Source organism: Falco peregrinus, chromosome 12 (genome assembly GCF_023634155.1).
Source record: "Falco peregrinus isolate bFalPer1 chromosome 12, bFalPer1.pri, whole genome shotgun sequence".
NCBI classification, from domain to species: Eukaryota; Metazoa; Chordata; class Aves; order Falconiformes; family Falconidae; genus Falco; species Falco peregrinus.
In genome coordinates, this window is record NC_073732.1 from 15,720,300 (window position 1) to 15,748,044 (window position 27,745).

Genomic DNA, 27,745 nt, shown 5'->3' on the forward strand with positions numbered 1-27,745 from the left:
ACTCTACCATGCAAGTGTTTGGCATCACCTCCTCTTTACTATAGTGGCTAAAATAAGTGTTTGAAAGCTTTTCTTTTTTTCAGGCTCTTCAGGGTTAGCCTGTCTCCCTGACAGACCTCTAGTTTATGACTCAGGGATGCGATTGTTTACCAAATTCTGTTCTCCACTGCATGTGTTCAACTATAAAAGAAGCAATAGCACAGGTATAAAGAAAAAAGTAGGAGAGAACAGAGCTGGAATCCCCACATGCTGTTTGCTCAGGTCCTACTGTCAAAAATAGCAGATACATTTACTAAGGTGCGTTTCTTTGTTGTACTGTCCTCAAATGAGAAGGACTAGCGTGCATGAACTTTGCAAATCAGACCACCACAGTTTGGGAATCGTGCAGGAAATTCAGGGTGCTTTTACATGCTGGCTAAGGATGGTGCATGAATGAAAAACAGTCCAACTTATCCATCGGGCTTCATGTTGGTGTGTGGAGCAGGTAGGTTGAAATTGGCTCCTTTTTTGATCTGGTAGTTAAGCAAACATGAGTTGGAAGCTGGCTATGTGCTGAACACATTCTTCAGAACAAAGGAAGAAGAGAACAGAAGGATGAAAAATCAAGTGAAAATATTGCATACACAGCCAGCACCACTTGCTGCCAGTGGGATGCAGGTCCTGCTGGTGGTGGAAATAGCACCACAAAAGACAGGCAGCCTAGGACTGCTGAAAACTAACAAATTATTCTAATGCTTTTGACTTAGGTGGGATGGTTAACAGTTATAACTGGCTATCAGAAAATTCAGTGCAAAAATAGGCCAAAGGCAAAAAGAAGAATGAAATCTGTCTGTCTGTTCTTCACTGTTAGGGAGGAGGCAGAATCTGATCTGACATTCCTGGGTCTGCTGATAATGGAGAATCGCTTAAAAAAGGAGACAAAGCCTGTCCTGGAAGAGCTCAGCGCTGCCCGCATCAGGAGTGTTATGGTCACAGGTATGTAAAAAGGGTGGATTATTTATGTGGCCACTGGCCCAGACAGGGTGTTCAATGGGTGAACAGTCTGCTGCTTTGTCCCCACCACTGGTAGGAAGGCACAGACATCTGTATCTTTCATACAGTTATAGTCCAAGAAACACTTGTGTTGTAGTAATGACATGAGCTGAACCATGCAGGCTTATATCCCTTGACAGCTTCACCAAGCTAGGTCAGATACCTAACTTAATCTGCCCCACTTTCACCATAGATCAGAGCCTTCCTGTTCCTCTGATGCTTTCCAGTGAGTCCATTTGTTCTTCCTGGTAAGGTTGTCAGATGATGTACACAAAGACATATCATGCAAGATCGCGTCTTTAAAGGGCCTCATGAAATCCTATTGTCATACATAAGCAGAGATAGAACATGGATGCCAGGACAAATCACTGAACCTTATGACGTCTGGTAATTCATGTTTTTTGTCTAAAGCACATAATCTGGGAGCACATTCCCCATCTGGATTTCTTCAAGCTGAAGGTGAAAATATTTCGTTTCTAAATTAAAATACATTTAATTATCAAGGCAGACCTCATCTGCAGAGTTTTGATCCTTATAAAAAACTTTTCTAGGCACAGACACCAAAATCTTAGATTGTTGTGGATCTATGTGAAAACTTAGAACTAGTGTTTCCTCCATAAACAATTCCTCATTGCAGAAATTGTTAATAACACTCCCATTGATTTTTCTAGGTGACAACATTCAGACTGCTGTAACTGTTGCGAGAAATGCCGGGATGATTTCTCCAATGAGTAGAATGATTCTTGTGGAAGCAAACAAAATACCTGGATCTTTTTCAGCATCTATAACCTGGAAACCACTAGAAGAAAACAAACCTGAAGATTACAGAAGTCTGGTGAGCATATAAGAAGCAGGTGTTGTGCAGCAGGGAAACAAACTAAGCTGGAACCTTTTAAATAGTGCAGTGGGATTATACTAATATAACAGAGATCAGTCATTCGCCATTGTCTGCATGTCAGAAGGTTATGTGCTAGAAAAGTGTTTAAAAAGAAGGGCCCTTTATAAATATGTTCTCCACTAGAGCTTTCTTCCTAGCATATTACTTTCTGAACATGTTCTTGTTAACTGCCTAGCTAGGTTTGAGAACAGCTTTGCAGAAACACAGGAAAGATTTGTCCCTAGCCCTCATGCTTAGCTGATGCCAATTTAAAGCATGTTTCCTTTCCCTTCTGGGTAAATTTGATAGTATAGATGTGGACTTAAAATCTGTGTAACTGCACTGAATGAACGAGCTATGTTCAAGCAGGTAAAAAGTTAGCACTGCCCCATACCTGCAGAATTATAATGCAGATTAACTGTTGAGAAATTGCATATACACAGTGAAACATAGGCTATCTATCCTAAGAAATTGTGTTTCATCATCTCCACAAAGAAACGGAGATAGAGACTATTTACTGTCTCTCTGAAGTGTGTGTCTGAAGGTGCTGACCTTTCTCTGAGAAGTATTAAGAGTCAGGTGGATGACAGGGAATCTCTGCAAGGGCTGTTGAGGGACTCCTTTCTACCAAAGATCAGCCTGAGCAGCATCTTCACCGTATTTCATTGCAAAAGGCATGCATAGCTGTGGAGCCCATATGCTCTCTCTAGCCACTGTCACTCACAGTGCAGCCCACCAGTTTGGCACTATAGCATAAATTTGATCAAATATGATAATGCTGAGGTCCAGCTTTTCAGACTTATAAAGCACCCAGTTCACACTAAAATTAATGGCATTATACGCCTAAATCCCTTCACAAATCCAGGCAAAGGCATGGGCCTTGAACTCAGGTCTCCCAGAGTCTTTACAAGTGCCCTCCGCGTGGTATGACCACTTCTTTGTAGTAGTGCTTGTGGAAATGCACATAGTAGCTTTTGGGGGCCTGGGAGCAGCACTCATTCTGTCTTGTTTTATAGGAGGATGACAGTCAGACCAAACGAAGAATCAAGCTGGCATTGGGATCAGGCCAGTATCATTTTGCCATGAGTGGAAAAACTTATCAAACTGTAGCACAGCATTTCAGGCACTTACTTCCAAAGGTAAGACCTGGATTATTTAACAGAAGTAGGCTTGCCATTTGGTATATTAGGATTGTCCTGATATAAGTACCCAAAGAGATCTGTACCCAGAAATCTTTTGGGAACAATTCTAACCCTGAAATACTTATGGACTGGATGAATCTCTGATAGTAATGTATGGGGACGGATCTGAAAATCCTTGGATTTTATGTGCGTGAGGGGAGCAGACCTGCCTCATGGTGTGAAGACATGACCTTAAACATTTGTGCCCACATGCCTAGCCCTTGCACAGCACTGATTCTGTCATTTTTTGGAGAACAGGAGAAAACATGGTATAATACAGCATGCAATTTAGCATGACTTGTCTGCTTCATGGGAAAGGTAGTTTCATGAGTTCTAGTCTAGTAAATCCCTGCCAGGTAATCTGTGTTCATCAGGTAACTCAAATGACACACCAGGCCTCTTGTCCTTATTGTGATTATTTTTTCAAAATATTAATGAAGATACCTTTTATCTTTGACCATCAGCCTTTCCTGCTTTGGAGTCTAGCATCGGTTGTTTGGAAATGTGAATTTTCGGTGATTTCTATTCTAGATTATCACTGAAATCACTGTGACTCTTACCTCAGGTGCTTGAAAAATCACTTCCATTTTTCTCATTACAGCTTCTGCTCAATGGAACAGTTTTTGCTAGAATGTCTCCTGGTCAGAAATCCAGCCTTGTAGAAGAGTTTCAGAAGCTGGAGTAAGTTTATAATGAGTACTAAGAGTTAGGAAGTGTTTCATGAATTTCCAGGATTGAAAAGAGTCTAATAAGAGCTAGCTTTTGTCTAACAGCATTTTCTGAAGTACACAAAAATGAAATTTCCACAGACATATAGCTTGGCAATGAAATTCCAAAAGCCTGTTGAATTCCATGTTAGTTTGGCAACCTGTCAAAGACTTAACACTTCCACGATTCTGGGTTTCTTTTGTTCACATAACCTTCCATTCTTATTTCTCTTTCTGGGCCTGAAGGAGGGACACTTGTCAACCTAATATTTTTAGGAATATTTCCCAGCACTGCAGCTTCTGTGATGCTAGCAGTCTTTTTACTGCACTATTGCTGACTCAGTGTGATGGATTAGAAAACATGCCAGGGCAATCTAGCTTGGTATGCCCTGTGCTGTTCACAGTCACAGAGGTATATACATATTCCCGAGTCCCAGGTGTCTTGTTGCTTGTTATTCAACTGTTTCCCAAGTCTTTTGAATACCCCCACCCTCACCTCAACTAGTTAGCCCTTGGCCTTGCCCTAGAGCAGGGTAAGCTTTAGGCTGTTTCAGATTATCAGCCTGGTGTGAGCAGCTGTGAGCACCCCAACCAGTCTGGTCTCCCTGGACCACCATCAGTGGCCTCCCAATGAGAACCTCCCCTGCACTGAAATCCAGGCCTCCACAGTAACAGACACAAGTGAGTCAGCTCCTGAAGGACTAGGATGATTTTACTTGGATGCTGCAGAAATAAGGATTTACTTTTATGGCTCATCATTTCACAAGGTTATTTCAACCTCAGCGTGCGGAGCCGTCTCCTGATATCCTGTTTAAGCCCATGTTCTCCTTCTCTTTCTACTCCAGCTGCCTCAGTCACTCTCTGTCTGCCCCAGGAGATTCTGGCAGGACTGGACCCCAAAGCAGAGTCCCCATTCATGTCTATTCCCAGGGAACATGAAGTACCAGTCCCTGCAATCCTTCCTTTCTTAGCAGGGCTGTCACCATTAGCCCTTTCCTCTGTTGTGACTGACCTTAAACCCCACGAGGGTGGGAGGCTGAGTCCATTGTAGGTAACAAAACTTCATGCTACTGTATTCTTCAGTCCATCACAACAGAAACTACTGTAGGCACATCTGAGGTACAAGCCCAAGGCCCGTGAACAGTTCATAGTCCTGTATTTCAGTCTTTCAGCTTTCCAGAAGGGCTTTTAACAAAAAGCCATGGAGGAGGCTCTGATTCTCTCCTGTTTATAGGTCTTACTTCTCCCAGAACTGAACTGTAGGTCACTTTATTTTTCAGTTACTTTGTGGGCATGTGTGGAGATGGAGCCAATGACTGTGGGGTAAGTGAAAATTCTTTACAATATATTGATTTTAAAAACTAAAAATGAATGCAATGCCAGTAGAATATCCCAAACTGAGCACATGCTGGAGATGAGAGTGCTCTGCTTAGTCACAGAATAGTTCTACTGGCACCAGTACTGATTCAGGCCTGATCCCACAGTGTGGTCCTTAACATGCCAGAGCTGTCCTAGGCAGAGATTGTTGCAGACTGTGGTCTCAAGGATTGACTAATTTCCTTTGTAAAAACCACTGGAGTATTCTCCAAATCCTCCATTGGGGTTTCTGTCAACATCTTCAGTGTCTGGGGGTGGAGAAGACTAGAGTGAGGAGGAGCGTCTGTGGGCAACAGCTGTAGCCGTACAAGGCTTTTGTAAATGCACATTTTAGAAGTGCAAGAAAGCTGTTGTGTTTTTTTTTTTTTTCTTCTAAAAGGAAGGGTCCAGGTTCAGGAGAGACCTATAACTCCCTCTGGGCAGGTTTGGTTTACTTCATGACTTAACACATCCTTGTGACAGTAAGAGCAATGCCATCTAGGCACTGAAGCACTTGCCTTAACACAAAGTCCCAAGGATTATCCTGGGGGAAGTAAGCAGAGAACCTAGACTGCCTACATAAGGCATAACGGCAAATAAGTGCTGACACAGGAGGCAGAGCCAAATCTGTCTCCTGCAGCTGATAGTGGATGGCTTTGGGATCTGTGGAAAATGGGTTTTCCCATGTTGTCATCCCCATTCTTCTGGACCCAATGCCTCAACCACATCCCACTAGAGGAGGCTTTTTGGGTGAAGCACACCCAGGCGATGAAGAGGGACTGCTGTTCACAGAACGTATCCTGTAATAAGGGGTCAATTCTGGGCTGACATGTCAGTGGCTGTGTCTTCCTGGTTTGTGAATGCTGAAGAATATTATGATTTTCAGGCTTTGAAAGTGGCACATGCAGGGATATCGCTGTCGGAACAGGAGGCATCTGTGGCTTCACCTTTCACATCCCGAACCCCCAGCATAGCATGTGTGCCAGAGCTTATCAAGTAAGCGTGGTTTCTTGTTTCCTGTTTCATAAAGGAGACAGTTCCTACTCCTTCCAAATATTAGTGTTGGGCATTCCCGCCATACCAGAATATATATATCTAGAGAAAAATAAGTGTCTTTGACCTTGAAATTGCCATTTGTCTAGTTCCCATCTGAAATTCCTTCAAGACAGATTAATTCCCTCAAAGCTACAGGAGTGCATCTACAGCTGAGAAGAGGACTGGCAACAGGAGCATTCCCATCACCTAATTGTTGTCCTATATTCATGTCTTCACACAGGGAAGGCCGTGCTGCCCTTGTCACTTCCTTCTGCATGTTCAAGTACATGGCTCTGTACAGCACCATTCAGTACCTTGGTGTTCTCCTACTGTACTGGGTACGTCTTGGGAACATGTTGGCTAGAACTGGATGAGCTACTACTGCCTTGTAGGAGAAACATGCCATAAAAGCCACAATAAAACTAGGGTACAGAGCTTTACCTTTCTCTGAGCTGCAAATGTCTGTGGCATGGTCATATGATCCTCCTGTACCCTCAGCTGAAAACTGGAGAGATTCTTCCCATTAACTTCAGTGAGCAGACTTAAGATGCGAGCTGGGCAAAACCAAGGCTGAGGTATTGAACAGTATTTTGAATGAGGGCATATGTCTGAAAAGGGAGAATCTGGTGTAAGTGTATGCTGTTGCAATTTATTCAGCATTTAAAGCATGAATTAACTTGACAGTAAGCAAAATCCCCTGGAGTGCCTTAAACCACTTTTGCATGGCTTCTACCCAAACAGGGAGGAGGGCTTTCCATTCGGAAGTCACCCAGCATTGAGAAAGCGTGTCTCTTCAAACAGCTTTCTTTTATATTGCATTGAGTGAACTGGAAGCATTGTTAGTCTGAACGATGTACAAAATGAGAGTATTCACTGCAGGCCCAGTGATGATGAATGTATTGGCAGGGTGGTGGATTGTGTGGTCCCCTTATCTGCTGAGTAGTGTTTCAGAACAAATAGCAGAGCATTAGCTCCATGAAAATAATACAGCTTTCTGGAGATGATACAAACAAGCCCACGGCAAATGTCTGATTTATGGTTTTTTTTTTTTCTTTGTGTTCCTCTTTTCAGCAACTAAACTCCTTTGGGAATTACCAATTTCTGTTCCAAGATCTCGCTATTACCACTGTAATTGGTGTGACAAGTAAGCCCTTTAGTCATCCTATATATTAATGAAAGAATTATCTCAAATATTTTTCAGCTCTTTGGAAATGCATAATTCTATGTATGGAAAGAAAGAAAAGAAGAGACTACATAAAGTACAGGATGTTTAGTAGAGGAGGCATTTTGTTTGAGAAAAGCTCTGAAATAAGATGGGTAATTCTCAGTGGTGCATTTGCTGAGCATGTATGTTGTTGATAACTGGGATGTTATCTCTAGCAGGAGTTAAACCAGACTTAATTTAGTGGAAAGTCAGGCTTTTCCCTGTTGACTGAGGAAGGCAGATTAAGAAGATACTTAAGAATCCATGCCCAAATGAAAAAGTTTAGGCATCAACTTTTTGGAGTCTGACTCACATTTGAAACGGTAGGCAGGAGGCACAAGAGGCAATGGAGGAGAAAAAAGGGACAGATGTTGGACACTACAGAGCAGGAAGCTGTAAGCGAAGAATGAGAAAGGAAAGCAGTGCTGGAGGGAAAAGAGAAAGCTGGGATTGTTTAGGTAGAGTAAATGCAGGGAGAGGTTTAGAAGCAAGAATAGCAAGGGCAAGAGCATGAAAAGCATATAGCAAAAATACATAGTTGTCTTCCATCCCTGCTGGAACACAGACAACTGGAAAAGGCCTTGATTAAGTCAAGTCTAAAAGGGTCAGCCGCAATATTGGGTGTCAAAAGCTGCCTTGCTGTAAATAGCCCATTTGGAGACTGCATCAAGGCTTTCTGTGTAGCTCTTTTACTGAAAGTCTGGATAACTTTGTTAAGCCTAAGAACAGAGGAAAACCTGTTGGTCCAGCTACTGCAGTTCTCCTGCAGCTCAAACAGCTGGGCACTAGGTGCTTAGTTCAGGAGGATGCACAGAACATAGGCAGCAGAAAATCCCAAGCTGCGGTTGACAAGTGACAAAGAACAGGAGAGCCTGAGCACGTCCTTATATCCTTGGGCCTGACAGTAGCCAAATAAAATAAAAATCCAACATTTTATTTTCAAAAAATGTTTCATAATAGTTAGATGCTGTAAAATCCAACATTTTATTTTCAAAAAATGTCTCATAATAGTTAGATGCTGTTAATTAACCTCTTGTATGGCCAATAAGATTTGGTGGGAAAACAACTCTGTATTTTGTACTTGATATAGTATTTGTATGTATTATAAAGAACATTATAGCCTGTAAAAGTGCTGGCCATTGATAACAGTCAGAGATATACAGCAGCACTGCTTGTATTTTGGACACACTAGTAAACATGTCTGTGCATGTTTCAGTGAGTTTCACAGGTGCCTGTCCAAAGCTGGTTCCTTACAGACCTCCTAGCCAACTCATCTCACCCCCGCTGCTGCTTTCTGTTGTACTTAACATCCTCTTCAGCCTCAGCATGCAAATTTTTGGGTTTGTGGTGGTACAGGAGCAGCCGTGGTATTCCAAGACCAATATACACAGGTAGGTCCCCTCCTTGGGACTCTGGGTGACACAGGGCAGACTTGTGGGGACAGGTCTACCAAATACTACTGATCAGCTTAACTACAGGCCTGATCAGCAGCTGCAGGTAGACCCTGATGCTTCCCCACAAGGTGCGGACACGTTAACCGGTGTTGTCTGTGGGTCCCTAAGCTCTCCAGCAAGTCTGCTGCACAGCACAGTGCGTGTGGTGAGAATGCTTCTGTTGAGCACAAAGAGAAGTATTTTCTTGCAGGGAAGACCAGGGTATCCAAGTGGGTTTGAGCTCAGGCTCTGCTGAGTTCAGCAAGCCCAACCCAGCAGGTAGGGTTGAGGACATTGCCAATAACCTACATCCTTGTGATAGCAGGAGCAAATCATGGCTGTGAGGGAGGATTCCTGATAGTGGTAGTGGAAGCTAGGGGAAATAACCAAGACAGTGATGATTTGCTGACCAGTGTGACACACTTTTTCAGCGCCTGCCTCTCAGCAAACAACCACATGGAGAATTCTTCCTCCATTTCCAGCTTGGGCCTCCATGGGATGAGAGATGAAGCTCATGGGCAAACAGACAATGGCTACAAGAGCTATGAAAACACCACAGTGTGGCTGCTAAGTACCATCAACTGCCTCATCGTAGCACTAGTGTTTTCCAAAGGAAAGCCTTTCAGGCAACCCATCTACACAAACTGTAAGTATGGGGAAAGAGGGAGGGATCTGTGAGTAAGTCAACTCAGGAGGTCAATTCACTGGGGAAAAATTAAAACTTGACCAAAGTAATGCCAGCCAAAAAAAAAATAGGAGCTCAATATTAGATTTCTAAATGACTGAAGGCCACCTTTTCATAAGTTTTAGTGCCAATGGAATCCTGTGACAAGCAGCTCTCTGAGCTGGGCCCAAATGTTGTGTTTCTGTATTGCTAAAAACTTGGCCCTGGTGTTTGGATTTCTGAAACAGAGAAATGGAGTTTGATAAAAACTTTTAAGGAGTAGCGGGAAGGTGGTGTTGGCTTGTTACTTAAGGCAGCCTGAGTGAGACATTTCAAGAAATGCCAGAATTAGGTGGTCTCACTTTGCTTTAGTCTTTAGAATAACTCTGGAAGAGCCCTGTGCCTGTCTCCTCAGAGCATGCTGGTTGAGCAATAATTGAGAGAACTCATGTTCAGGGCATTCTTTTGGGACCATCTCAGAAGGAAAAATATGATAAAATCTGCACATTCGCAGAGGCTCTGTTTCCTATTCTAGAACCAGAGATGTTTAGCATTTGCTAAATCTATGACCAGTTTACTTCTTCAAAGAGGAAACATCAGGGGCAATAACTTGAAGAGACTGTAGCGAAGTCTAGTAGGTTTGTTCTGCCTCTGAAAGACTGTCATGTGAAGGGAAGATGAGCACGTGACTGTGGCAGTTCTGGAAGTTACAGTGAGGCACAGGAGAGCTGTTTTTCTTTGTGGAACAAATCCTGCAGCTGTCTCTCAGACAAAGCTCTGTTCAGTCCTTTAATTGCTGAAGAGTTAATGCTGCAGGTTTCAAAGCTTTGTTGTTTTGATATAGTAATAGTGAGGAGGGGATATTCGTCCCAGATAGCAGAAGAGTGGGTCATCCATCCCCCAGAACAAGGCAAAACCAGAGTGAGTGTCTGCGGAGTGAAGTTCAGTGCCTGACAGCATTGGAACATTTGCCTATGGATGGGGAGGGCAATAAATCTCCACTGCTTAGACTCTTTAGATCCTGATTGAAAGAGAGTCTTGACAGCACTGAAATTGAGGGCATTTTTCCTAATTGTGTCAACAAGAGCAAGACTACATCCTGGACATTTTTCTGAATGACAGGAGACACAGAGCTCAGAGAAAGACGCACTGGAAGGCTCTAAGGCTTCTCAGATATGAGAGGTCAGATCGAAATGTTCAAAATACTCATTTGACATTTTAAATGTGCGACTACAAGGTTTGTCCCAGCCTTACGTATATCTGCTTGACTGACTAAAGTGGGGGTTCTACTCTGTTCATTTTTCTTTTGCTGAAAGTTCCTTCCTATCCCATGAATTCTTTTTTTTTTTTTTTACTGTTTGACACGGAGCATGATTACAATCTTTTGTAGTAAAGCCAAGCAGCTGAGATTGCTCATAAACCTGTGGTTCTATTTGCTTGTTCTTGTCCCTTCAGATGTGTTCTTACTAGTGCTCATAGGGCAGCTGAGCATTTGCCTCATCTTGGTGTTTGCTGATATTGATGATCTCTACTCTAAGATGGATGTGAGTATTGTTCCAAGATGGGTTTTCTTCCTACTACAGTCCCATTATAAGTGCGCTGGGATTGTTTTTAACAAAAGGCACAGACTTTTGAGGGGATAGATGGCACCTCTAAAGACAAATAAAATTTGAAGAGATGGATTTTAGATGATGGGATCAAAGAACCTTCTGGAGGTATGGTAGCTCCAAACCAAGATCTGTGTATTCTGACAGCTGGACAGCTACACATGTATATTTGATTGTTTCAGCATATTGTCCGTGCAACAGAATATAGCGCCACTAAGCTTACTGTGCTTGGTATGTTGGTGGCTTGATAGTTGCAAAGCCTGGAGGAGAAAAGGAGTAGACCCTGCAAGTTTAAACTAAAGCACCACGCACTTGTGTTTCTCAGGCTGTTTTACTCTGCACACAAATCCTCCTGCAAAGATCTGCCAGTCGGCACTCACAGCAGCTCTCTGTTCTCAGCCCCTAATATTTTCAGTCTCCTTGTTTAAATTTCAGACAGCTTGCAGTTTCCTAAAGCAGCATTTGGGTTTAGAACAGTTGTAGAGGAAGACTAGTGGGGCTGCCTTGGCAATAGAGGATCTATCTTGATCCTTGATTAATAAATACCAATAGAGCTTGGCTGATTTTTTTCTGGCAGAATGCAAGCTGGGAGTTGCCTTGTGCAAATCCATCCTAGGGGAAATGCAATGGACGTGTAAGATCTCCATCAGACATAGGACCGGGTTACTAGTGGACCTGACAATTAGTGTGTTGAGGCTGGGAAATGTTAACCTCCTTCACTGTGACACCCTCACAGCCTTGTAGTAGGTGTCACAGGAACAAAAACCCCAAAGCAACAGATTCTTGTTTTTTCAGTACATCTTTAATCAGAATGATGAAGTGTGGCTGCTTTAAACCAAGTACTAAACATGCTACTGCTTCCAGTCCTGTATGTTGGTGTGACAGTTAGTATGTGGATTTAGAAACGGAAATAATAAAACACAGAAAGAAACGTAGACAAGGGGAATGGACCTGGATGTCAGATGACAAGCAGCCTGGCTAAAGCTGCCTCAAGGTGTAACTTCCCAGAGCAGCAGCTCAGTGGGCGGACCCAGCAAAAGAATCTGCCACGAGATGGCACTTTAAAGCAAGTCTTAGTCCTGTCGTGGGCTGTGGTGACACAGGACATTGCCAGCACTGCAGCTATGAGGGGCTAAAATGCTTTTGGGAAGAACTGCACAACTCCCAGGCTCTGTGGTTGGAGTACACTGGATTTGCTGAGATGAGAAAAGGAGGGAGTGGCAATAAGAAACTGCAGTAGCCTAGCCCTGGGGAAACTGCTGATCCAAATTCTGGATCTGAGCTGTATCTCCAAAATAAGTTGGGCTATAGCCAGAAAGCCAGTGCTGCTAACTGTGGGAAGCTGGAGCTGGGTTTGGAGCTGAAATATTCAGACTTCAAATTATTGCCCATACTAGAAAGAAAGGAAATATTTAGATTTCCTGCTGGAGTGCTGGAGTATGGTTTTCTTTCCTGCATTGTAAGTTGTAAAGTGCCTTTATCAATTACTCAGGTAGCAGTGTTGGCTCATCAGCAGTGAACAGCCAGTGCAGGATTCTGGCTTTTGATGACATGAAGCTGGTGAAAGGACTAGAGAACAAGTCCTGTGAGGAGCAACTGAGGGAACTGGGGTTGTTTAGTCTGGGGAAAAGGAGGCCGAGGAGAGACCTTATTGCTCTCTACAACTACCTGAAAGGGGGTTGTAGCGAGGTGAGTGTCAGTCTCTTTTCCCAGCTAACAAGTGATAGGACAAGAGGAAATGGCTTCATGTTGTACCAGGGGAGGTTTAGATTGGATATCAGGAAAATTTTCTTCACTGATAGGGTTATCAAGCACTGGAACAGGCTGCCCAAGAAAGTGGTTGAGTGACCATCCCTGGAGATACTTAAAAGACATGTAGACTTATGTCAATAACATAATAATAACTATAGTGCTCAGGGACATGGTTTGGTGGTGGAGTTGGCAGTGTTAGGTTTATGGTTGGACTTGATTACCTTAAGGTTTTTTTCCAACTTAAATAATTCTATGATTCTATGACACAAGCTCCCACGGGTATCTGGTGTGTACACATGCTGTTGAACAGCTTCTCCTGCTTTTTTCCCCAGCTTGTTTGCACCCCTACCACGTGGCGGATCTCCATGGTGGTAATGCTTGCAGTCACACTTGCTGTGTCCTTCCTTGTTGAGGTGAGCGTGCTTCATTGAATGTCTGTCGGCACTAACTGGAAAGGTGAAATCATTGGGTCTCACTCTTTCTTCCTCCTCCTCAGCCCCGCCTGGGAATATCTAGTAAAACACAAGCCATTGCTGCTGCCTTGCCCTTACCGTCTTTCCTCAGAGGCCCACATATGAATGATCAGATATAAGGGAATGCAAGGCCCAACCACCTTTTCTTTCCTCTGGTGGGAGGGATGTATCAGACCCTGCCCCAGGCTAGTGAAATACGGGAAGTCTTGGGGTTTCTACTCAGATCCTGAAAACTGTCAGGAGGAGCTTGTCCCAATTTTCTAGTGGATGACTGCTGGTGGAGCTGCTGTGAGAAGTGGTCAGTAAAAGGTTATTGAAGGAATGTGGAAGAGCAGATCAGGGTGGGTAATCTGGGTCTCCACTACTTGCCCTGTGTGTGTCCTGTGGATGAAAAGGGAAAAGTGCGGTCCAGGTTATCCAGAATCTTCCTTTTGGTCTTGTGTTTACAGGAAGCGGTCATCGAGAACAGAGCTTTATGGCTGCTTCTGAAAAAGACCTTCCGGTACCACTCAAAGAGCCATTACAAGAGGCTACAGCGAGTGTTAGAACAGGACTCAGCCTGGCCACCTCTGAATGAAACCTTCTTCTCAGATTCTGTGGCACTATCAGTAGAGGGAAATATGGGAGGCCATAGCAATCCAACATTTGACAGCAATGAGGATGTATTCTGAAGGAAATTGCAGAGGACACATGTTCAGGACAGCTGCAGTTGGTTGTAGAAGGACTATCTCAGAGACGTAAGAAAAGAGCAAGGACCAACCCATCACTGCTCCCCATTCTAAGACTAACCGTCTCTGGCTTATTTTTGATTTAACTGGAAGCAGAAAAGCTGGCTGCAGTAACATAAAGCCACAACAGTGTTTCTCCTGTCCTCTTGCCCATGTATTAATGGCTGCCAGCTGTAAATGGAAAAATTTGCTGAATATTTCCAAAGTATTCATGGTTGAAACACCCCATTGCTGCATCCCTCTCTTGAACTGCATATGGTTCCTCCAGAAGAAAAGTAGCTAACTGAGGTATCAGCGCTCTTCTGGGGAGATGCCCTTTGAGAAAACAAGTAGACCTTACTCCTGATAGAGGCTGCTGAACATAGGCGGGTCCTGGGATTCCTATAGTTCCCAGGGTTTCAGATAATGCTACCCGGTGTCTGGTGGTGGGGTTTTTCCCCCTTCTGGCAATACTTGGCTTTCTGGACCTGGAAGGAGCTGCAAATAGCCAAAGCCTTTTAGAAGCATCCACTCCCACCACCATTATGGTCTTCCCACGATGGGAACAGTGTAGAGCTCTATTGCTAGCTCACTGCTACCAGGCAACGTGTTTGCCCTCTTCTCAGTTTAAAATGTGGTACCTGCATTTTCTGGGTGAAAAAATCTTCAGAACTACAGAGCAGAATGATTTCATTGTTTAACTGTTCTTTTTGTTGAGAAAGGTATTTGTTCAGGATATACAATTTTTAAAAGTAGAATGAAACACATGATAATTGCAAATTACAATCTCATCCTGTGGGTCTACAAGGACACCCCTGTGGTGTGAACTTGCTCTACTAGAGCAGATGCTGCACAGCTGGGCTGTGGCCTGGCATCAGCTCCTAGTTTACCAGTGCCAAAAGAAGCAGGCATTGAAGAGGTTACTACCCCCAAGGAGCTAAGGCCTGAATTAAAAGACAGGAAGCCAGCTAGGTCTCAGAATATTTTTATTAAATTCCATGGCATGCTGTTAAGTTGAACCATCTGAGGTTTAACTCTTTTTTCCAACCGTAATTGCATAGACTACACACCATGTGTCAACTCATCAGCTCATATCCCTCACCTGTTACCCTTTGATGGTGACTCACTGCTGTGTTGCTTCTGCTGTATGTAAATCCAACAGCGCTGCACATTTCTGCAAGTTTTACCTGCTCAAAAAAATCCGCTGCCAGCACATATTCTCTTAGCCCTGTGATGCGAGGCAGACTTCCTGCTCGCTGTATTTTGCAATCTCAGTCTCCAGCTACATAAACCAACAACATACCAGTCAGCGAGGCTTCAGACCAAGAGTGACACTCTGAACTGACTGCACAGTTTGTTTTTCACAGCTGAAGCTTGCCCGTGCTTTTCCTGGGTGAGGCTGAGAAGCCCTTTGAGAGCACTACAGTGCTGGGAAAAGTATGTTCCCACTATTTGACACTAAAGCACTCTTGCACTGCTGAAGAAACCCAGAGAATCAGGCAAGTTGGGAGTCACAGTAAAGATTCCTTTGGTCTTTTAGAGTAAAAAGTAGCTCTGGAAAACCAAGAGCAATCAGAAGAAATCACAGATTGTTTTGAATCAACATGTCTGTACCAGCACAGTGTTTGAAAAGAATTTAGCTTGGTCTAAAAAATAACCATTTTTTTCTAAAAAGAAAAAAAAAACCCCAAAGCAAAAATACTCAACTTCCATAAAACATTCGGCTCACAGCAATTTTTTCCACATTTTAGACAGGTTAAGCATAAACAAATGGAGTAAATACTTTCCTACCTGCTGTAGTTTACCTAATGGTAAATATCTGCCACAAAGCCACACAACTTGACACAAACCAGAAGTGGTTCACATTTATTCATAAAAGTGTCTCCAAAGTTAGCATCAGTTCCTAGTTTGCAGCAAAATCCATTGGAAAGTAAAGTCTAGGTGCTTCTTGCAGCTTAAGGAGACATCAAAGAACAGGCTGGTGGAGTTACTCCATTCATCCTCTGAGATACAGTAACTTTTTCCTTGGAGACAAAATTCACTGTCCTCTTTAAGAATTCCTGCACACAAATATGTTGCTGCATGTGATAAACTGGCAATTGCAGCAGCACTGCAGACTAGGCGGGTAGTTAATGTCACAGTTGACAGTACAGAAGTACCAACTCGTGGCAAACCTGCGGCACCTGTAGGGTCAACAAGATAAAGACCTGTTTGCCTGCTGCTGAAATACAGCCTTACCTCCAAGAAATAGAATCCACATGCTACATGATATTTAACCTTTGCCACTATTTAAGATGTCAGTCTTGTGTTCCATCTTCCTATGCAAGGCCAGTATCTCCAGCCATACTGGGACTCATTTTATTATCTTCCCTCAGTGGCATCAGCCACAGTTCAATCAGCAGACCTGTGCAGTGTGTCCCAGCTGTACTGAACTGCTTATATAGCATAACTTCGTGGCCATCAGGAGATGAGTGATGTTAGACACATCCTTGCTGCAGAAACCAGCTCATACGCACACATTAAAGTCCCTGTGTTCTGCTCCCTCACCTCAGGTGGAACATCAGAGGTCCCAGTCCACATCCTGGTGCTGGGTTGGTCCCCTCAAACTTGGACTGGGAATGTAATTAGAGTCAGGATGAGGAATAAGCAAAAGTAAAAGCTTCAAGTGTGTTTAGGACTCGTGCCTGTGTTTTGCATTTTGAGGGTTCTCTCTGGTTTGAAAGGATCTTTTACTTCTGGAAATCAGGATGGCAACAAGCAGCTTCCTCCCTGCAGTCTGTCCAGCAGGCACCTGCCGCGCTCCCTTCACCCATCCTCACTTGCTGTGCATGCGAGAGGGGCAGGTACAATGTAGGTGCTCCGTTCTGCCTGAGCCATTGAACTTGCTGCTTGGCATTCCCAGCTTGTAACAGAGAAACAGAAATAAAATTGAACTGCTTAATGAAAAGAGTTGTTTTGTAGAGGTGTTGTAGGGGTGTTTTGCAAATTCTGAGGCTGCATAAGGGCAGAGACAGATTGACAGCCCTGGCTGTGGCTTCCACAGTCCCTGTCTGCAGTCCAAGCTGTTCAAACAGCTGAAGAATCCCCTAGGGGACTGAGGGTCCAGGCTTACTTTCTCCTTTTGTGACTAGCGGTGGACACCGGTTGGAAAGACACCCAGTGATCTTTGCCAGCAGATGCTGTCCATCCTGGTTAGCTTTCTACAGCTAAATCAAAGGGGCAGACTCCCTGGAGCACAGCCAATTCACTGAGCCAGGCAGCCACTCTGAACAGCAAATTTCAAAATTTGATTTTCCTTGTGAAATACACTTGTCCCTGTTAATGAAAAAAGAAAATCACTTTTATTTCTGTCCCATTTATTTATTACTTGTTTATCTTGATACACTCATCACAGTTTTTGTCTATTCATCAGCACTCTGGAGCTCAGCCTGCTTGGCAGCACGCACAACAAAAGAGGAACAAATGCAGACCCTCACCAATAACAGCCGTAGGTGTACAACGATGCTAACAAGCCAGAACCTTTTACAAGATACATCATTTGTGAGCTTTTTCCGCTCACATAGCACCTTTTGTCTAAGGAGCTTGATGCACAACACACTTCTTCAGGAGAATTACAGAGGAGGCTGCAGAGACAGAGTACCTGCCAAGGGTCAACTGGGAAAGGAAAGCACAAACAGCTGGTACCTGGACCACCCAGTTCAAGGAAAGAGAACAGAGAATTCAGTTATCACGTATTGCGGGTGTCTGGTGCCAGCAGCTGAATTTAAAGGACTCGTTACTCCATCTTATGGCCTCTTAAAGTCTTCCTGTTGGAAAAGTAGTCCTGGAGCATTTTGCACTAATATTCCCCACCAGAAAGTGCTTAACCCCTCCACGGCTTTTGTGTAGTTTGTGGGCAGATGGTACGCAGCCCCGAGCCAGGAGGGTCATGCTGCGCTGCCTGATGGTTCAGCACACCATGGGTTAATTGCCAAATGCGTACAAGGGAAGGCAACGCTCAACAGCTCAACACACTGTCAGCCAAGTCAGGCTGTGTAAATTTTCTTCCTGGTTGGCTGTCAACAGTGGGGACATGATTCTTATTCTAAGAAAGTCATTAAATGTCCCGTGTGTCTGAAATACAAAGCATAGCTGTCCCTGCTCTGTAGTGCCTTGTTTTCACACTGTCCCTTGTGACCGGTGACCACTGGAAGTGCTTGTCACTGACATAGCTTTGATTACTTGGTATAGGTCTCTATAGATAAAAGGGAGTCAAGAAACATCCATTCCTGTGTCCTGTTTAAATCTAATTAATAAATCTCTTTGGTACTTTCTAGATGATTAGCAGACAGGGTGGAATGCAAACGTCCCACTTCACTGTGTAATTGTCCTGGCCTTTCACCTAGCCACATGATAGATCGCTCCAGGCAAAAAGAGCATCCTATTGCAAGATCAGTGAGGCTGGAGAGGAAGAGGACATCAGGAGAGCATAACAATCTCTTTCTCCTGAACATACATGTTACTTGAGAGGTGCTGAAAGAAGGTTTTTTGGACCTGGGAAGAGGTTCAGATAAGAAGAGGCACGTTTCATTTATGTCTTACTCCCCTCTCACACCCACCCAAGCCCAGGCAAATCTTGAGTCTATAGCTCCAAGCCTTGAAAACCTGTAATGCTCCCTCAGCCATTCTTCAACAAACAGGGTTTTACTACTGCATGCAATCACCACGCACATGCCAGCCAGTGTCCAGCAGCTGCTCCGAGCAGGACTGCTTATTGCAGTAAAGCAGCAGGGCTCTTTACTGCAGGAACTGCACCCCTCGGCACCACCAGCTGCCTTCTGTACCTTGCACGAACCTCCAGCCTGCCACTCCGCTCCTGCTTGTGATCACTTTTACACAGGGCTCACTGCCCACTCACTGCTGACTTACACAGGAGCCTCAGGCTGCCTCTCACAACGCTCTGTCATCGTTCCTGCTAAACCTTTACAGCCTTTCAGAGCACAAGTTGTACAGAAGCATCCCACCCTTTCGGTATAGACTGGAGAGCAGGAATGTAGACCTGCCGGCCTATGCCTTGAGCCCAAGGCCCCAACAGGACAGGCAGCCGTCGACCCAGCCAGTCTTTCTGCCCCAGTGACTGGGTTGATGTGAGGTCAGGCAAGCGTGCAATTCAGGGAACAACATGAGGACATGTAGAACTTAGGGTTCAACCTTTCAGCCCATCATAAAAGAATTCTATCTCTCAGTATCTTCGTATCTCATGGGGAGCTGTCAAAAGCCTAAATGTGCCACATTAGCTGCTTCTCTCTTGTTCCTTGGAGCATCTCCCTGTCAGGGAGGAAATGAGATCGGTTTGATAGGATCTTCCTGTGACAGATGCATGTTAGTTGCTTCTTATCACTTTATTATCCCCTAGGTACTTACAAACTGACCGCTTAAAAATTTTCTTTCACATCTCTCTGTGTATTCAGGTTGGGTTGACTGGCCTGTGATCCCCCTCTTTTTTGCCTTTTCAGGTGCCAGCTCTACAGGCTGGTGGGCTGGGGCTGGAGGTGTCCTGCCCAGCGTGGGGAGCATTTTGCAAGCGCAGCTGCGGGCGTGGTGGTGGGCACCCGGCTGACCCATGCAGGGGAACTGCTGGGACTCGGTCCAGAGACCGCAGGTCATATTCCTGTAAATGAAATGCACCTCACCCTGGATGGTCAAAATAGGGAGAACTAGTAACACCGCCCAGCTAATGATACCTCTCTTGAGTTTCCTTCCCGTAGAGAGTTACAGGAGGTGTTGGCTGCTAGTAAGCAATCATCTAATTACTTTATCTCTTTGTGTATAAGCCTTTTGCCACAAGAATGTCTGCAAAGGACACGGCTGGACTTCCTGTAAGGGTGACATACAAGACCCCTAGAAATGGGCCCTGCTTCTGAAAACTGGGGAGTGGAATGACTGCAAGCGTGTCATGTCCGGGGAGCTGCATGAGAGTGACTGATGCACAGAGCAGCCTGGTGGGTGAGCCCCCCCATGCCCTCTCAGGGGAAAGGGAGAGGCAGAGGGGGACTGTTTACTTATGTTGAAATCTGGTTTAATGCAGGCTTTAGGCAGTTCAAAATGGCAATGCTTTAAAAGAAATAATATTTATTTTTCACCACCACCCTGATTTTTCATGATTCTTCAGTGTTTGGTCCTTGTTTGCTGTTTTATGGACACAACTGCACCTGGCAGAACCCCTTAAAGATGGATCTGGTTGGACTACGCAGAGCCAGCCTCTGGTATGACAATTGCTGTTTCATCATCCCAGACAGCCTGGCCTCTCCTTGCTCTGTTTCAAAGAGAAGAAACATGGATAAGTGCTTTTATTTCCTTCAGAGTCTGCCTAATGAAAGGTGCTTCTCTCAGTTCTTGGGGCTGTTTCCAGGATGGAGCTGCAGACTGAGGGAGATTTAGGGGTCTCTTAAGACCTGCTGCACTGCAGTCCCTGGGCATCATTCTCCCTCCCACCTGGGGGAAGGGGAATTTGGAAGAATTCCTGTTTTGTCATCAGTAGGGAAATATGCTGCATGCAAAGGCTGTGTCTCTTTATCGAGTTTAAATCCCCATGTCTCATCAGTAATAAAGAATTGCTTCCCTGTGGCTGAGTCAAAAAAGGTGAGAGCAAGCTCAGAGCCATCGCCTCCATTCACACAAACATGTACTTTATTCCAGGACAATAACACAGAATATTTTTCCTGCCTGGATAAGTGGTTGATTTCAGACTTCGACAGAAGGAGAATGGGGGGAAGACAGAGCGATTTCAGGTTAATGCATAAAAAGTAGCTGGGACACGAGAGACTGGAAGATGCACAGTGGGGCTCCCCAGCCTGCCTGTCCCTGCTGTCCCTGCCAGGGTGACAGGTTGGAGCCCCTACCTCTCCCTGCCTCACAGGGATTCACGCTGCACACTGTTCAGGGGTCCTGTGTTGCCCAGCTGGGCTTCTCCAGAGGAGTCATCCAGCCCTGTTGTTCTTACCTTCTAACTCAGGAAGAATTTGAACGGAAGTGTGTATTTGAGGGGATGCTCTGTGCTAGTGGGGAAGCTCAGGCTAGATCCATACCTGAAAAACACTGCTCCAGCGTGTACCTCCACTGCACTGAAACCAAGCCCAGGCCCAAACACTGCGATCTCCCTACAGCAGATGCTTCTTTCTGACATGCTGGAGGTGGTTCCCAGTGCTGGGGTGCTGCTCTGGGGTCAGTTCTGTGCGGGGCTGTGGCACTCTCCCACCCTCCTCCTTGCTCTGTGCCTCGATCTCCCTCTGAGCCCTGCGCAGAGCCATCCCCCCGGCATAGGGCTGCAGGTGCCCTTCTTCCCTCACTGCTGGAGCTCTGCCCCATCCCACCCCACCCCAGCGAACACAGCACAGCCAGGAGACAGAGAAACGCATCTTACATAAGCTGGGAATTTAAGGGCTTTACGCATGAGGGTGGATATTCCTCCCTCCCCTGGGAGCCTAATAAAAAGCCTGTGTGCTGTGAGACTTTCAAAGGCAGCAGACAGGACCACGGTGAAAGTGACTTTAACACCGGCCTGAACTTAAGTCAGTAACTGCGTTCAACATTGCTTGAGCCCACAGACAGGGCATCCAGGACTGAAAGCAACGTGGTCAGATGGAGGAGAAGCTTTGGAAGGATCACTGTGTGCTCCTCAACAAGGATGAGGAAAATGAGCTGGTAAGGAGTGGGGCACCATGCTGGGTTTTGGTTTCTTTGCGCACCTCTTTACTCACGTGTCCATTCTATATATGCCTCTGCTTCTTCTTCACCTTGAACTCCCCATTTGGGCACCGTCTCTTCAGCGTAGCCTTGGTGAAGGCAAACCCCTGGATCAGTCCTTGCTGACTTTAAGATTGATTTTTGCAAAGTAATGGCTAAGTGAGGAACATACTGCTTCAGTCCAGAGGCATGAAATATGGAAGAGACCTCTTTGCCCACCAGAAGTCATCTGTCTAAGGAGCAATGTCCCTTTCCCCACTGTCTGTTCCATTGTCTTTTCCATCCTGATTGTGAGGATCTCTACTAATGGGTACACTTTCCCTTACTTACTTACACTTCCCATCATGCATCAGAAAACAAGTCATAGGGAATGTGCTTACAAATTAGTTTTATCCTGGACAATTGTCTGAAGCAGTGATTAAATCACTTCTCCTGAAATGTAAGGGTCTTTGTTGTTTACCAGATCTGGGAAGACTGGGCAGATGACCAAAGTCTACTGCAACTCTCATGGCAGGAATCCCTTCTCTCTGTCTTTGACAACAGCTTTTATGGAGTTGCTCTGTCCTTACAAGGGTTTTTACTAATGTTAATTGAATCTACTTTCTGTCTTTGATTATGATTGATTATTGATTATGTGCAGCAGCCTGGAAGTGCTGCAGTGAGTACTTTGCAAATACAATGAGTTGGAAACTCTTCCTCTCCCTGCTGACATGGAGTGATTACACAGAGTCTGGTGAGACTGGGAGTAAGACTTTCCCCTCCAGCTTTCTGTGCAAGGGAAAACCGCAACCCAGATGTTTCCAGTGCACAGAGTGGGCACAGAAGTAGATGCCTCTGCACAGGTGTATAAAATACAGCCCTGTCATTTCTATATTTGCTAGAGATATGTATGTGCTGCGTGCACTGGAAGCACAGCAGCATGTTCCCCCAGGACAGGAGTCTCCATCCTCTGCAAGCATAGGCTGATAGCAGCTCCAGTGTCACTGTTTGCCCAGCCTTGGGGTCTGAGTAAGTGCCTCCATCATGGGAATGCAGGTGCTCAGGGCATGCACAGGTGGGAGACATCCTGCCCTGCAAAGCACACCTGCAGCTCTGTGTCATGATTGCTTGCAGGGCTACTAACAGCGGTGGGGCTTCAGTTTTGCTGGTTGCATTCAGTAAATTCCTGCTGGGATTTGACCGCTGCTCGTGTGAGCTTGTTTTAGACTAGAGAGCTCAGGCCAGTTGTAGCAGCCTGGATCCAGCACAAAATGAGATATCTGCTGTGGGAGACAGGTAAGGAGTCAGCTAGGGATCATCTGTGTCATGCTGATCGCTACAGATGGTGTTCTCCAGGGTGTCACTAGCTGGTGTGTGGATGCGGCCCTCGGTGCCTGCCTCTACTTGCATAAGAAGCAATGGGGCTGCCAACTGCCTGATGAGGATGGAGGGCCTGGATGCATGGATTGCGGCTGTTGCCACAAGCAGCCTCTTAGCTGGGAGCCTGTGCACCCCGGGTAAGCTGCACCCACTTCTAGGAGACACCTATCTTGCCCATCCAGCCTGTGGCTGCAACCCAGCCGGCAGAGAACGGCCCTGGCTCTGCCCTGGGTGCTGCTGGCACGACCTGCCTTGTGCAAGGCTGGCTGCGTCGGGCTGAGCGCTGGCTCTTACAACGCATCTCCCTGTGGCTCCTTGTTTGCTGAAGTGGCCTTGCCTCCAGGTACTGTACTGCTTGGAAAACTCTCTTACAGCTTACAGGCTCAGTGTAGCACATTAGCTGTGGATGTGGGTTCCCTTGTTACCAAAAAACCAGAGGCAAAACTCTCTAACGCTCATTTTTGAGTTTTCGAAAGCAAGCATTCTTTATTTTCAGTACCAGCTGCACAGGGGATGAGTTCTGCCCAACATGCAATGCATGCTGACTTTGTTCTCTGTTTGTCTTTATATGGCTGATCTATACATATTTATGACATTTCTCAGAAATCATTAGCATATTTATTACCATTCCAAGAACTACTTATCCTACATACTTGCCACGCATGTGTGGTCTAATGAGTTGGGGGTCATCTGGTGGTCGTTTGGGACATCTTTATCCTTTCTTCATCCTCTTTTCTTGTTATCTTCCTTTCCTTCTTGTTATTTTTGTGACCTGCTCTTCTCCTGGCCCTATTTCAACACTCTTGGCTCGTGCCCTGGTTTCGGACTGGTTCTTATCTACTAGTAAGTTAAGCTGCAGGAGCCTACAGTTAACACAATGCAGCGTTGTACAGCTCGGCTAAAGTCAAGGATACATATGTTTCAATATTTTATAATTAAGCACACTGATGAAATTCCTCTGGTATCAGCATTTTACAATTAAATGCACTGGTAAAGTTCTTCGAGTATCCCCCTTAGCTCTGTCCTGCAGTGCTTTCTCAGTACTGTGTGAGTGCCCAGTGTGTATCCTCTGGGAACAGGCTGCCCACCAGCACCGGCTGCCTGCGCACCTTGCTGTGCAGGGTGAGCTGTTGATCAGCCATGTGCTGCAGCTGCGTGGGGCCTGACCCTACCAGCCAAGGCCACCTCTCTGCCCCGTGGGACATGAGCTCCTGCCTGGCTCCATGCTGGCACAATGGTGAGGACCTGGCATGACCTGGTTGTGCTGGGGTCCCGCAGCCTCTGGGAAGGGGCACCTCGCCAGCACACCCATGCCAAGAGCTTACAGCAACACTCCACTTATTTAACCCATGCCTTTGACATGTATAGCCTATGTCTATTGATTATATTCCATCACGTCTAATGCATTTTTGGGTTCCTCAGTGGCTGTGTTTAGCACACAGCTGTGCGCTAGAGCAGCCCTTGCTGGCAACAGCCCGTGTTTGGTGCATGCTAGAAATCTCCAAATGCTCTCACTGGGCAACTCCTGGTCTTGCACTTATCCAGCCCTAAATGCTACAGCTGTTCCCAGCATTCCCTCAGCTTCTGGCTGCAGATTTGGCCCTCTTCAGTCCCTGAGGGCTCATGGATGAGTTGTGGTCCCATGCACCTCCTGCCATTCCAGCCACCCCCATAACAAGTTCCTTATTTTCCAGGCCTGTATTTGGAGAGTATTTATAAAAATCCTGCTATGAAAAGGCAAGAAAACTAAAATCTCCTTGACTGTCCTTAGTTGTGGACACTATTGTTTGTCCTCCCACTCTGAAAATACAATTGGCAGCTGTAGATGTAAACTTCTGTAGCCCCTGAAGAAATGATATTTTGTATACAGCAGGGCTGCCCATCTAAAAGCTATAGAGCTGTTCTGAAATTGATTTCACAAACCTGGTTTAAGGACTGCGTGATTATCTTTATTTCAGTTGAGCTGCATTGATTTCAGCTTAGTTTGTTGATTATGATCAGGGTTCAGATAAATGTAGTTAATTGTTCTCTTAAACCTCAGTAGGTGCTTACTCTGCTGCCTTTATATCACTTGAAAACAGTATTTGAAGTTGAACCAGTACAATTGTTTGTACAAGCCCCCTGCAAAGCTTCTGCTTTGTTGCAAATGGATTCCTGTAAAGCAGCGGTCATCCTTCTGCCATTTCTCATGCATATTTCAGATGTGGGACTTCCTCATTTTTATAATTTAAAATGCCATTTCCTCCTCCTCCTCTCAGCTACATAACCCATGTCAATAGGTTACACTATCCCACCATATTGTGTGCTTTAGTTGGCAAGCTACTGTGGAAAAATAGCTTGGTGGAAAAGGCCCTGGGGGTGGTGGCTGACAGCCAGCTGGACGTGGGCCAGCAGCGTGCCCAGGTTGCCCAGGGCATGGGCCAGGCACAGGCAGGGCAGCACCACAGTTGCTCCTTTGCAATGCTGCTGCTTCCTCTGACTGCTCCCGAGCACGGGTACTCTCCTGCCCTCATCACCAGTCCTAGGGTGAAGTCACAGGGATTGTCTGGAGCTGGGCTTTGTGGAGTGGGGGAGAAAGCCAAGAGGTGGCTGGGAAGTGCCCTCCCTGTACAGGGAAACAAATGGATCACTGCAGCAGGAATGAAGACACCTGGTGGAAAGCAATTATTTGCTTTTTTGTTGGTTTTGTGGTTTTGGTTTGGTTTTTTTTTTTTTTTCTCAGCAGTGGATGCAACAACAACAAAAAATTAATTTTTTTCCCTAAGTTTTCATTTCAGCCTTAAACCAAAATTCTTTTCCCAGAGAAACCTGCCATAGCGTGGGTGGCACAAAGAGAGCCCCTTGGTGGGGTTTGCCAAGTTCCCACTTGGTGCCTGTGGGGAAGCAAAGGGACAATCAATGGCTGGTGATGGGAGGTGCGTCGCTGCAGGGCCAGGCTGTTGTCCTGTCCATCCATGGCTGCTGTCTCAGTGCTGTGGGAGCTGTGGCCGTGCTGGATGTGGATGACATGTCCAAAGGGATGTTGGCATCCCTGGGTGCTGTGAGTCAACAGCTGTGAGTCACATGCCCTGCAGGGTGCTGAGAGGGCTGGGAAAGCCCCCACGGTGTAAAAGGAAGGATCTAGTTACACTACAGGCATTAAATTTATTGTTAGCCCTGTGGGCAGGTTTGGAGAAAACCAAAGGGTACAAAAATCTAGAATTATTCTCAAGAAAAAAACCCTAAAGCTGTGGACCAAACAATCTCCTTCACATACAGTGGAGCATAACTGAACAGATGGGTTATCAAAACGAAAGGGCAAGAAAGGAAGATGACAGATGATCTGGGGAATAAGTTGGAGGAAGAGAGTGTACAGAGCAAAAAGAGCCCTTCCATATTTGCTTTCAAGATAAGATGTACGTGGTGGAAGCCAACACACCAGTAGGTATGGTAGCTGGTACCTGGGAGGAGCTGCCTGGGGCTTCACAGTTTTCTTTCCCTGAGGCACATTCTGGGTCTCTGCTGCAAGGTAGGTCGCAGCAGTCAGCACTAAGGTCACATGGAGATGCCCACCTGGGTGGCAGGCAGGGCGGTATGGTGCTGGCACTGCAGGCAGGCTGGTACCATAAGGGGCAGCTACAGTCTTGGTGGCAAAACCTCCACGCTGGAGTTAATTCTTTGTTAATCCTGGGAGAGCTGATAGGAGAACAGTCTTCGGCTGGCAGTAGCCCAGCATCCTCCTCCTTTCAGCAGCTCTGCTGTATTCTTAACTACGTCATATGAACCAGAAAACTCTCATTTCCAAAAATGATTTTTAGCAGTCATAGTGGCTTCAGTCACCACCCTTCCTTTTCAGTAAGCTTGGGCTTCCAGATAAACAATCTCCAAAGTCAAACTTGTTAACAAAGAACGCTTTCTCTTGCTGTACAGGAGATATTTGGTTACAAAACTCAAAGCTGCCGAAAGGCCTTGTGCATTGCTGGATACATCTTCTCCTGTGGGGCACTGCTGCTGCTGTTTTACTGGAAGCCAGAGTGGGATGTGTGGGCAAACTGCATCCGCTGCAGCCTGGAAGAAGCAGATGTGGTTCTGCTCAGGACAACAGTAGGTGAACCCTCCTAGCCCGGTGTCTGCAGGGTGTAGCAGGTTAATAATACTTTCCACTTTTGTAAGTGGAGCAGGAGGGATGAGCTAAGCTTCAGAAGACCAATCGTTTTTATTTTCACGGAGTCTGAAATACTGTGTAAAACAGCACGTTTACACTAACAAGAGTGCGGCTGCTCTGCCTGGAGGCTGGGCACCTAGCAGGCTTCAGGCATCGCTGCTGCCCGCCCATGGGCTCCGGCAGCTGCCCTCTGCCAGCAGCATGTTCCGTAAAAGAGCTCTGCCTCTTCCCTTCCTTTTTGTGCACGGGGTGCAGCCAACTGGCTTCAGTGGAGGGATCATCTTCAGGAGCTGTAGCTGTTCGTAGCCTTTCTGTTTTAAAGTTATTGGAGAATGCTGCGGAGATGGATTGGAGAGAGCTAGATTTCAGGCATTGGTTATATTCTAAGACTCAATAAATGTAAATTAAAACCCAACCCAATTCTAGCAGAGCAAATGCTTAAGGCACTTAATGCTCAACGTTGCAATGATATTCCTAAAATAAATGCAC

General features: G+C 45.6%; 2 protein-coding genes across 8 annotated transcripts in view; both read left to right on the forward strand.

The window, feature by feature from the left end:
• Positions 1-20,611, forward strand: part of LOC101916365 (probable cation-transporting ATPase 13A4) — a 51,318-nt gene extending 30,707 nt beyond the window's left edge. For 4 of the 6 annotated variants that reach the window (XM_027787221.2, XM_027787220.2, XM_055816750.1 and 1 more), the window contains 13 exons: positions 851-975; positions 1,704-1,867; positions 2,926-3,048; positions 3,692-3,771; positions 5,078-5,120; positions 6,040-6,149; positions 6,430-6,526; positions 7,260-7,332; positions 8,609-8,783; positions 9,257-9,471; positions 10,945-11,033; positions 13,181-13,261; positions 13,771-15,788. In XM_027787221.2, the coding sequence (XP_027643022.1) occupies positions 851-975; positions 1,704-1,867; positions 2,926-3,048; positions 3,692-3,771; positions 5,078-5,120; positions 6,040-6,149; positions 6,430-6,526; positions 7,260-7,332; positions 8,609-8,783; positions 9,257-9,471; positions 10,945-11,033; positions 13,181-13,261; positions 13,771-13,992 (1,597 nt within the window). In that variant the 3' untranslated portion in view covers positions 13,993-15,788. Of the gene's footprint in view, positions 1-850; positions 976-1,703; positions 1,868-2,925; positions 3,049-3,691; positions 3,772-5,077; positions 5,121-6,039; positions 6,150-6,429; positions 6,527-7,259; positions 7,333-8,608; positions 8,784-9,256; positions 9,472-10,944; positions 11,034-13,180; positions 13,262-13,770; positions 15,789-17,422 lie in introns of those variants that run through there. The other 2 variants (XM_027787224.2, XM_027787223.2) reach the window with 2 other exon arrangements.
• An 870-nt stretch (positions 20,612-21,481) lies between these two features.
• Positions 21,482-27,745, forward strand: part of ATP13A5 (ATPase 13A5) — a 35,611-nt gene continuing 29,347 nt past the window's right edge. Inside the window, exons 1-2 of one of the 2 annotated variants that reach the window (XM_005237799.3) lie at positions 21,482-21,711; positions 27,022-27,195. In XM_005237799.3, the coding sequence (XP_005237856.2) occupies positions 21,649-21,711; positions 27,022-27,195 (237 nt within the window). In that variant the 5' untranslated portion in view covers positions 21,482-21,648. The remainder of the gene's footprint in view (positions 21,712-27,021; positions 27,196-27,745) is intronic. The other variant, XM_027787225.2, reaches the window with a different exon arrangement.